We start from the raw sequence: 12,531 nt of genomic DNA, 5'->3' as shown, positions 1-12,531 counted from the left end.
CTAGCGTTGTAATGTTTCCCATGGAACACATCACGGAATTAAGGTCATTGAATGGTCTTAGTTACAGTAGTAACATTGTTGGTGACAAATACACTGACATCAATATAAGTTAATTTATTCAGATAATGTTCCACTTAAAGTTACATTCAATCAAATTCAATATTGATTATAATATTATCTTTACATAAATATTTACATACTATCTCTGTACATATATATATAAAGTCTATATAAATATATATACAATGTACACACTCTCTGTATAGATATGTACAAATATATACAAATGCGCTGTCTGATGTAACTCGGGGGATCTTTGTCGGAGAAATCAGCCCGTCTATCCTTGTACTCATCTCTTATCTGTAGATATACAACAAACTGGTGTAGTGATGACATCACAACATCTTATCATAATTACATTACATTTCCTTGAATGATGTCTTTACATCTTATCATTATTATATTACATTACCTGGTATGTTGTCACTACATCTCACCATTATTACATTACATTTCCTTGTATTATGTCACTACATTTTATCATTATTACACTACATTTCCTAGTATGTTGTCTTTCCTTCTTATCATTATTACATTACATTTCCTGGTATGTTGTCACTACATCTGATCATTATTTCATTACCTGGTATGTTGTCACTACATTTTATCATTATTACATTACATTTCCTGGTTATGTTGTCACTACATCTGATCATTATTACATTACATTTCCTGGTTATGTTGTCACTACATCTTATCATTATTACATTACATTTCCTGGTATGTTGTCACTACATCTGATCATTATTATATTACATTTCCTGGTATGATGTCACTACATCTTATCATTATTACATTACATTTCTTGGTATGTTGTCACTACATTTTATCATTATTATATTACATTTCCTGGCATGTTGGCACTACATCTTATCATTATTACATTACATTTCCTGGTTTGTTGTCACTACATCTTATCATTATTACATTACATTTCCTGGTTATGTTGTCACTACATCTTATCATTATTACATTACATTTCCTGGTTTGTTGTCACTACATCTTATCATTATTACATTACATTTCCTGGTTTGTTGTCACTACATCTGAGCATTATTATATTACATTACCTGGTATGATGTCACTACATCTCACCATTATTATATTACATTACCTGGTATGTTGTCACTACATCTGAGCATTATTATATTACATTTCCTGGTTATGTTGTCACTACATCTGATCATTATTTCATTACCTGGTATGTTGTCACTACATCTGATCATTATTACATTACATTACCTGGTATGATGTCACTACATTTTATCATTATTACATTACATTTCCTGGTATGTTGTCACTACATCTGATCATTATTATATTACATTACCTGGTATGATGTCACTACATCTCACCATTATTATATTACATTACCTGGTATGTTGTCACTACATCTCACCATTATTATATTACATTACCTGGTATGTTGTCACTACATCTGATCATTATTACATTACATTTCCTGGTATGTTGTCACTACATCTGAGCATTATTATATTACATTACCTGGTATGATGTCACTACATCTGAGCATTATTACATTACATTTCCTGGTATGATGTCACTACATCTGACCATTATTACACACACGGATCTGCAGTAATTTCTCAACAAGCACATGGCATAGCATGAATATAATTCTGTCTATGTATGAGATACCCTACCAATTTCTAACTACCCTTTCAGGCACTTGTCGTATGATTCATCCTAAAAGTCACGTAGCATTACATGTTACTATTGATCACGTGATGTTACATATTTTCCTCAAAATTGTGTCATATATGACATAATTATCTGTCGGCTTGAACAATATATCATTTAACTGTACCTGAACAGGTGAGCCTAGCTGTTACCTTACCTGTTTGTCGGGAAACTACGGACTTGCTGCTACTTGATACAGCATCATCATTTACCGGATCTACAACCAAAGAAAACAATAGTATTAATATTCACCAAGGGATAAAACATTATTTTAGTTACCAAGGTAGTTTACATATGCTCAAACAGTTACCATGGTAATTTACACCCGCCCTCGTGAATAGCATCTAGCATTGTGGACACGTTCATACAAGTACCACGGAAACCTATATAGTTTCGTTATTGTGAATACTGTCAATCAGTTACCATGGTAATCTACATTTGCCAATGTGAATATACATCCAACATTGTGAACACATTAAAAATGTTATCATGGTAATCTACATACACCTGACAGAGTAGATATTTAACGTGATGTCACTGTGTTACCTGAGAGAGTAGATATTTAACGTGACGCTACTGTGTTACCTGCCAGAGTAGATATTTAACGTGATGTCACTGTGTTACCTGACAGAGTAGATATTTAACGTGACGACACTGTGTTACCTGAGAGAGTAGATATTTAACGTGATGTCACTGTGTTATCTGAGAGAGTAGATATTTAACGTGACGCCACTGTGTTACCTGACAGAGTAAATACTTAATGTGACGCTACTGTGTTACCTGACAGAGTAGATATTTAACGTGATGTCACTGTGTTACCTGAGAGAGTACATACTTAACGTGATGTCACTGTGTTACCTGAGAGAGTAGATACTTAACGTGATGTCACTGTGTTACCTGAGAGAGTAGATATTTAACGTGATGTCACTGTGTTACCTGAGAGAGTAGATATTTATCGTGACGACACTGTGTTACCTGAGAGAGTAGATACTTAACGTGATGTCACTGTGTTACCTGAGAGAGTAGATATTTAACGTGACGCCACTGAAATACCCGAGAGAGTAGATATTTAACGTGACGCTACTAGAAATTTAACGTGACGCCACTGAATTACCCGAGAGAGTAGATATTTAACGTGATGCCACTGAATTACCAGAGAGAGTAGATATTTAACGTGGCGACACTTTTACCCGAGAGAGAGGATACCTAATATGACGCCACTGTGTTACCTCAGAGAGTAGATGCTTTTCTTGACGCCACCGAATTATTTGAACAAGAAGATACTTAACGAGACGCCCCTGTGTTACCTGAGAGAGTAGATATTTAATGTGACCCAACGGTTACCTGAGAGAGTAGACACTAAACGTGACGCCGGTGACCTAAGAGAGTAGACACTAAACGTGACGCCACATTTACCTCAGATAGTAGACACTAAACGTGACGCCGGTGACCTAGAGTAGACACTAAACGTGACGCCACATTTACTTCAGATAGTAGACACTAAACGTGACGCCGGTGACCTAAGAGAGTAGATGCTAAACGTGACCCCAGTGACCTAAGAGAATATATGCTTAACGTGACACGACAGAGTTGCCTAAGAGAGAAGATAATCAACATGTCGCCATAATCACTTGAGAGAGAAGATAATTGACATGACAATACCTTCTTCCGTGAGAGCACCAAGAAACACTGGCCACCAAAGATCCTTCTCGGACTGGGTGTCAATGCAGACAATATCCTCGAGGGATGGCGGAAGTTCACAATTGTTCAACAGTACTGGAATCGGACGTCTGCCTCTCATCCGTCCGTCGTAATACTTTTTCCATTCTAACTTTAGAAAATTTTGTGATAATACTAAAACGATTTTAACCGATCGTTTGATAGCATGATCAACGTTCTCTATCACTGGAGAACCAGGTTTGAAGTCCCTCCCTGGATAACAACAAATCAATCCCACATTTGGAGATTCTAAAGTCTTTACAATCTTTGACACCCAAGCGGTATCTGCCATATTGTGTGCAATCAGTACGTGGTATCTTTTTCGCGGTGGCAGCGTTGGCGCCGAGCCTCTAAGAGTGTCCACCAAGTGTCGCCACCAAGTCTCCTTGGCGCCTGTGGCATTGATGTACTGAAAGTACTTCAAAAATGGTGGGATGCCACATGGCTCTATCAGAATCGGGACGAAACTGATTTCTCCCGCTCCGTGTGCCATATATTCCAGTTCCATCTGATGCCATTCCTTGTTGATGTAAGAAGAGGACAACACGACTATGGTCCTGACGGATTTTTCCAGCGCATTCCTAACGTTGGCAGATATTGAAATCCCTGGTTCAAAATCTCGTTCGAACACACAACACTTATAGCCAAGGTATTCAAGTTCTCTCGATACGACCTTGACCCAGTCTTTGTCCGGAACTCCAAGGTGGAAACAGAAGAACACATGGAAATCCTTCCCGCGGGGTAAAGGTGGTGCTTTTGACGACCGCTTCAACTCACGAACCACACTCATCGTATGCGCACGCTCAAGACTGGCCCTGGTGTTTCTGTAGATAAAACCATTAACATGTCAAACCATATATGCATAAGATTATTAGAACTTCTACCAAATGCTACTTCTTGTGATGAAGTTGTAAACCCCATCTTGTAGGATAAAGGGTGGTCTATGAATAGTGGGTCAAACAATATTCTGGCAGGGTAACCACCCGTACCTTCTGCTGTGAATTTCATTTAATGTCAGTTGTGTACAAAAGAGTTCAAGATGTAAGCCAAGATTTGGGGTTGGCAGCCTCAGTCGGTGGTTAACTGTTCCGTGTAGGTCCATGGGTCAGTCGTATATAACAGGATTATCGTAATCCGAATTAATCCCATGGTTAGACTAAAATGTGTGCTGTATATCAGGTCATTTGGAGGTTGAGTGACATTACTTACAGTAATAGTTAGACCAAATATCAAAGTGATATTCAGAACATTTAAATATTTACAGAAACAATCATAGAAGCGCCATCAAAATTAAAATGGAAACCTACACTTACCTATGGTAGTCAGCTGATATCACGCACGACTTCAGTCGTATATAGCAATGGCACAAAACACAGTTAGTGGATAACACTGCATACAAGTTGAAGACAGGATAGCGAACGCAATAAAAATGCCTTTTCAACAGTTGTGTTTCAAAATATGTCCGTAACACACAGATACTGGAAACACGTACACTAAGAAATAAGATATCAACTGGGAGCAAATCTGTGGAAGGATGTAGGCAGAGGTTTAGAGAATAGGAGAGCAATTGGGATGACATGTTTAGGGGAATACCAGAGGAACTGTAAACAAATCTTCAGAGGAATAGGAAAGGAACTGGGGACAAATCTTTAAAGGAATAGGAGAGGAACTGGGGACAAATCTTTAAAGGAATAGGAGAGGAACTGGGGACAAATCTTTAAAGGAATAGGAGAGGAACTGGGGACAAATCTTTAGAGGAATAGGTTAGGAACTGGGGACAAATCTTTAGAGGAATAGGAAAGGAACTGGGATCAAATCTTTAAAGGAATAGGAGAGGAACTGGGGACATATCTTTTGTGGAATAGGATAGGAACATGAAAGAAACTGGGAAAAAACTTTAAAGGAATAGAAGAGGAACTGGGAACAAAACTTTAGAGGAATAGGTTAGGAACTGGGGGCAAATCTTTAAAGGAATAGGTTAGGAACTGGGGACATATCTTTTGAGGAATAGGAAAGGAACTGGGGACAAATCTTTAAAGGAATAGGTTAGGAACTGGGGACAAATCTTTAAAGGAATAGGAAAGGAACTGGGGACAAATCTTTAAAGGAATAGGAAAGGAACTGGGGACAAATCTTTAAAGGAATAGGAAAGGAACTGGGGACATATCTTTTGTGGAATAGGAGAGAAACTTGGAACACACCTCTAGAGGAATAGGGGAGGAACTGAGGGAAAATCTTTAGGGGAACATAAAAGAAACTGGGAACAATTCTTTTGTGGAATTGGAGAAAAACTTGGAACAATAGTAGGGGAACTGGGGACAAATCTTAAGATGATTAGGAAAGGAACTGGGAACATGTCATTAAAGCAATAGGAGAGGGACTGGGGACAAATCTAGAGGAATATAAGAGGAACGGGAAATAAATATTTAGAGGAACAGGAGAGGAACTGGGAACAAATATATAGAGGAACAGAAGAACCGGGGATAAATCTTGATTGACTGATTACAACTTTGAAGGTTTTTGTGTATCGACAGAACACTGTTCACGTGTAACTACTAAGACGATTGGACGGTGACAGTGATTTTAACTGTTACATACACACAATGTGAGAGCTCCTCATTAAACTGTTACATACACACAATGTGAGAGCTCCTCATTAAACTGTTACATACACACAATGTGAGAGCTCCTCATTAAACTGTTACATACACACAATGTGAGAGCTCCTCATTAAACTGTTACATACACACAATGTGAGAGCTCCTCATTAAACTGTTACATACACACAATGTGAGAGCTCCTCATTAAACTGTTAGCCATAACTACACACAATGTGAGAGCTCCTCATTAAACTGTTACATACACACAATGTGAGAGCTCCTCATTAAACTGTTACATACACACAATGTGAGAGCTCCTCATTAAACTGTTACATACACACAATGTGAGAGCTCCTCATTAAACTGTTACATACACACAATGTGAGAGCTCCTCATTAAACTGTTACATACACACAATGTGAGAGCTCCTCATTAAACTGTTACATACACACAATGTGAGAGCTCCTCATTAAACTGTTACATACACACAATGTGAGAGCTCCTCATTTAACTAATATTCTCCATGTTTATGTGAACAGGGTAGGTTTACAAACTTACATGCTGGTGGCACTCCCCTCCCGTCGGGACTGACCGATGAACTGCAAAACATGAAGATGTACAGACTATACCAGGTATCCTGTCCACTGTAGTACAGCTTTACAGGCACACGACTAGAACATTTAATATGTAGGTATAACTCACAACCGAAATCCAACGGATTAATTTGTATGGTGTGTATTTCTCTATAGAAATATATTTTGATTAGCATTAGGATTAGTTTAGTAAATCTCGTACCCAGTCTTTGTCAGAGCTAGGCTTTATATAGGATACCAGGTATAACCAAGTGATGTTAACATATTGCAGACTTTAACATTGCACTGTATTTGAAGCTGTTGGCAGGTGTGTACATTTTACAATAAACGTATTTCCCATTTTGAAGTAGGACGACGAAAGCTGACACTGCTGTCTGTCCAGAGGGTGACGAGTTTACTCTAATATATCTACCATACAGGTTTGTATGCTATAGGTAGGATTAAATATTTATTACAAAAAGGTCATTGCCCACTTTTTATTCCTGTTCATCGATCAATGTATATAATTATAGATACATTATATATATACCCGGCCCGGTATAGATAACATCGAGGTCTATGATATTGAAGTCTGTACCGTTAGCGTAGTCTATTATAACGGCTTCATTGACTTCCAGCACAATAGCGGGAAATGTAACCCAATACTATAGTATTTATTCCTTACCCGGACGTACGTTGGTCTTGTAATGTATAAAAACTAAACCACACAAGCTGTACAATAAAAATGTAAGACAATATTTTCATAAAGACTGACATATATATGTCACAGGTGTCACACTTGTTTATAAGTGTAAATGTATTCTTTACTGTTGATATTGAAAACTAAACGTTACAGAATTTTTATCTGTTTTCATGGTACCGATACATGATTTATAAATGTCCGCATTTTTAGTAAGCTATATCAACCAAATTAAATATGCATGTTCATTTATCTAACTTTATCCCCATCACCCAGAACCACATAACATACGATTCAGTAGCTGCGGTACTTCATTTCGCCTCAACAAATTTTATTGTACAAATAATACAAAAGGATTAGACAACAGATAAACCTATATAAGTATTTTCCTACGGTAGCTGCGGTATCGTAGTTGTGTCGTTCTTTTTTCACCATAGTCTGCTATGCATTGTATGGCGCACTGTCACTGTGCTGTCGTATAGTAACAAATCCCCCCTCCGGTAGTATTACTGTCAGTGCTGTCCTGTAGTAACAAATCCCCCTCCGGTAGTACCGGTTGTATGACGTACTGTCAGTGCTGTCCTGTAGTAACAAATCCCCCCTCCGGTAGTACCGGTTGTATGACGTACTGTCAGTGCTGTCCTATAGTAACAAATCCCCCCTCCGGTAGTATTACTGTCAGTGCTGTCCTATAGTAACAAATCCCCCCTCCGGTAGTACCGGTAGTATGACGTACTGTCAGTGCTGTCCTATAGTAACAAACCCCCCCTCCGGTAGTACCGGTTGTATGACGTACTGTCAGTGCTGTCCTATAGTAACAAATCCCCCCCCCCCCCCCCGGTAGTACCGGTTGTATGACGTACTGTCACTGTGCTGTCCTATAGTAACAAATCCCCCCTCCGGTAGTACCGGTTGTATGACGTACTGTCACTGTGCTGTCCTATAGTAACAAATCCCCCCTCCGGTAGTACCGGTTGTATGACGTACTGTCACTGTGCTGTCCTATAGTAACAAATCCCCCCTCCGGTAGTACCGGTTGTATGACGTACTCTCACTGTGATGTCCTATAGTAACAAATCCCCCTCCGGTAGTACCGGTTGTATGACGTACTGTCACTGTGCTGTCCTATAGTAACAAATCCCCCCTCCGGTAGTACCGGTAGTATGACGTACTGTCACTGTGCTGTCCTGTAGTAACAAATCCCCCCTCCGGTAGTACCGATTGTATGACGTACTGTCAGTGTGCTGTCCTATAGTAACAAATCCCCCCTCCGGTAGTACCGGTAGTATGACGTACTGTCACTGTGCTGTCCTATAGTAACAAATCCCCCTCCGGTAGTACCGGTAGTATGACGTACTGTCACTGTACTGTCCTATAGTAACAAATCCCCCCTCCGGTAGTACCGGTAGTATGACGTACTGTCAGTGTGCTGTCCTATAGTAACAAATCCCCCCTCCGGTAGTACCGGTAGTATGACGTACTGTCACTGTGCTGTCCTATAGTAACAAATCCCCCCTCCGGTAGTACCGGTAGTATGACGTACTGTCACTGTGCTGTCCTGTAGTAAGAAATCCCCCCTCCGGTAGTACCGATTGTATGACGTACTGTCAGTGTGCTGTCCTATAGTAACAAATCCCCCCTCCGGTAGTACCGGTAGTATGACGTACTGTCAGTGCTGTCCTATAGTAACAAATCCCCCTCCGGTAGTACCGGTTGTATGGCGTACTGTCACTGTGCTGTCCTATAGTAACACACACCCCCTCCGGTAGTACCGGTTGTATGACGTACTGTCAGTGCTGTCCTATAGTAACAAATCCCCCCTCCGGTAGTACCGGTAGTATGACGTACTGTCACTGTGCTGTCCTATAGTAACAAATCCCCCCTCCGGTAGTACCGGTAGTATGACGTACTGTCACTGTGCTGTCCTATAGTAACAAATCCCCCTCCGGTAGTACCGGTAGTATGACGTACTGTCACTGTACTGTCCTATAGTAACAAATCCCCCCTCCGGTAGTACCGGTAGTATGACGTACTCTCACTGTGCTGCCCTATAGTAACAAATCCCCCCTCCGGTAGTACCGGTAGTATGACGTACTGTCACTGTGCTGTCCTATAGTAACAAATCCCCCCTCCGGTAGTACCGGTTGTATGACGTACTCTCACTGTGCTGTCCTATAGTAACAAATCCCCCTCCGGTAGTACCGGTAGTATGACGTACTGTCACTGTGCTGTCCTATAGTAACAAATCCCCCCTCCGGTAGTACCGATTGTATGACGTACTGTCAGTGCTGTCCTATAGTAACAAATCCCCCTCCGTTAGTACCGATAGTATGACGTACTGTCACTGTGCTGTCCTATAGTAACAAATCCCCCCTCCGGTAGTACCGGTTGTATGACGTACTGTCACTGTGCTGTCCTATAGTAACAAATCCCCCCTCCGGTAGTACCGGTAGTATGACGTACTGTCAGTGCTGTGCTATAGTAACAAATCCCCCTTCCGGTAGTACCGGTAGTATGACGTACTGTCAGTGCTGTGCTATAGTAACAACCCCCCCCCCCCCCCCCCCCCCCCCCCCCCCCCCCCCCCCCTCCGGTAGTACCGGTTGTATGACGTACTGTCAGTGCTGTGCTATAGTAACACAATGAATGTGAAACTCTTTTGGACACAGTAAGGCGACAAATGACCTTAGGTAATCAAGAAACAGGTTATTAAGTGTAAGAGTGTTTTGTTTAGATAATTCCAGTAAACGTGCCTATCGAAGCAAACGTTTCAGTAGCGTCGACCAACTTACCAAACATGTTACCAAGATTGAAACATAAAAGTACACCTCACTGATTCCATTTTGTTGTATCTATACCATAATCCCACAAAATTACCATTTGAATATATCCAAATTACTTTTCTGATTTTTTTGGACTGAAAATTATTTAACTATGGCCTCGAAATATAATCTGTGGAATAAATTAGAACATGTTCATTTCGAGGGCTTACAAAGCGTTAGAAAAAAAAACCATAAGACAATTAGATAGTGTTAATATTAAGCCTTAGTTCTTTACAATAAGTTAGCAAGAATTACTAGTACTCATAAAAAATGTCGACCTTCATATTTATGAAGTATGTTTTTATCTGCTCTAAATAAATCTTGTTCTTATAAATGACAAATGTTTGACAGTATCATCAGACACTCGTTAGTCATATGGTACTCACGCTGTACGCCATGCTGAAGTGGAAATTGTCCATGGTCGTTGACAATATTCCCACGCTTCTTGTCGATCAACTGGAATTAGAGATGATCCAGATCATTTTACTAAACAGCATTACAGTTAACTATTACATATTAACTTTTGTCCATTGATGAGATACGTTGATCAACCTGCAGTGTTTTAAATGTCTACCCAGTGACGATATTGGAGGTCACCGCTGGGCCGTGCAGTATATCCAGTCTTTGTCTGATATACACTACCAATATGCAAATCAAACGACAAGTGACTAGTCTATAGAAGAAAATTCACAACCATATCGAACGATTTGACTCCCCTATCATTAAAGTATTGTTGTTGAGTACGATATGGGACGGAGATTTCTTGCTGATATCGGGAAATATCGCCAAGTCTAGTGTCTACAGGTCACCTGCCTGGTGTTGTCATTAATTACTGAACACTGTAGGGGTGTGAGTAGTTAATTAACTAAAGCAGGTATTGTCTAAACGTCAATACTAACCTGGCGCATGTCACTCCACAATTAGGTTACACTGAAAACGCCAATTTTTTTCATAAATAATATAAGGAAACACACAATGTTAAACATATTCTGATGCGCCAATAAAAGATGAACAACAAACTAAGTTGTAGTTAGCTCGAAATAAGCTTACAAAATTGCTATAATGTATGTTCTTCAACAAAAGGCTTTTATAATGCAAATGAATATTACAGGGCTCATACCACACGATCATACCACATCCAGGGCTCATACCACACGATATCGGTCATACCATATACAGGGCTCATACCACACGATATCGGTCATACCACATACAGGGCTCATACCACACGATATCGGTCATACCATATACAGGGCTCATACCACACGATATCGGTCATACCATATACAGGGCTCATACCACACGATATCAGTCATACCACATACAGGGCTCATACCACACGATATCGGTCATACCATATACAGGGCTCATACCACACGATATCAGTCATACCACATACAGGGCTCATACCACACGATATCGGTCATACCATATACAGGGCTCATACCACACGATATTGGTAATATCATATACAGGGCTCATACCACACGATATCGGTCATACCATATACAGGGCTCATACCACACGATATCAGTCATACCATATACAGGGCTCATACAACACGATATCAGTCATACCATATACAGAGCTCATACTACACGATATCGGTCATACCACATACAGGGCTCATACAACACGATATCAGTCATACCACATCCAGGGCTCATACCACACGATATCAGTCATACCACATACAGGGCTCATACCACACGATATCGGTCATACCATATACAGGGCTCATACCACACGATATCAGTCATACCACATACAGGGCTCATACCACACGATATCGGTCATACCATATACAGGGCTCATACCACACGATATTGGTAATATCATATACAGGGCTCATACCACACGATATCGGTCATACCATATACAGGGCTCATACCACACGATATCAGTCATACCATATACAGGGCTCATACAACACGATATCAGTCATACCATATACAGAGCTCATACCACACGATATCGGTCATACCACATACAGGGCTCATACAACACGATATCAGTCATACCACATCCAGGGCTCATACCACACGATATCAGTCATACCACATCCAGGGCTCATACCACACGATATCAGTCATACCACATACAGGGCTCATACCACACGATATCAGTCATACCACATACAGGGCTCATACCACACGATATCGGTCATACCACATACAGGGCTCATACCACACGATATCAGTCATACCACATACAGGGCTCATACCACACGATATCGGTCATACCATATACAGGGCTCATACCACACGATATCGGTCATACCACATACAGGGCTCATACCACACGATATCAGTCATACCATATACAGGGCTCATACCACACGATATCAGTCATACCAC

General features: G+C 40.4%; 1 protein-coding gene across 1 annotated transcript; it reads right to left on the bottom strand.

Annotated features, from left to right (window-relative positions):
* Positions 1–99: 99 nt before the first annotated feature.
* LOC117324020 lies at positions 100–10,733 on the bottom strand. Its single transcript, XM_033879615.1, has 5 exons — positions 10,561–10,733; positions 6,639–6,679; positions 3,424–4,304; positions 1,919–1,978; positions 100–360 (listed from the first exon to the last, which is right to left on the bottom strand). Exons 1-5 carry the CDS (start codon positions 10,591–10,593, stop codon positions 350–352), a joined length of 1,026 nt encoding a protein of 341 aa, XP_033735506.1. The 5' UTR covers positions 10,594–10,733; the 3' UTR covers positions 100–349.
* Positions 10,734–12,531: the final 1,798 nt, after the last annotated feature.

This window comes from Pecten maximus, chromosome 3, assembly GCF_902652985.1.
Source record: "Pecten maximus chromosome 3, xPecMax1.1, whole genome shotgun sequence".
In the NCBI taxonomy this organism is placed as follows: Eukaryota; Metazoa; Mollusca; class Bivalvia; order Pectinida; family Pectinidae; genus Pecten; species Pecten maximus.
This window is presented reverse-complemented; position numbering and strand designations above follow the sequence as displayed.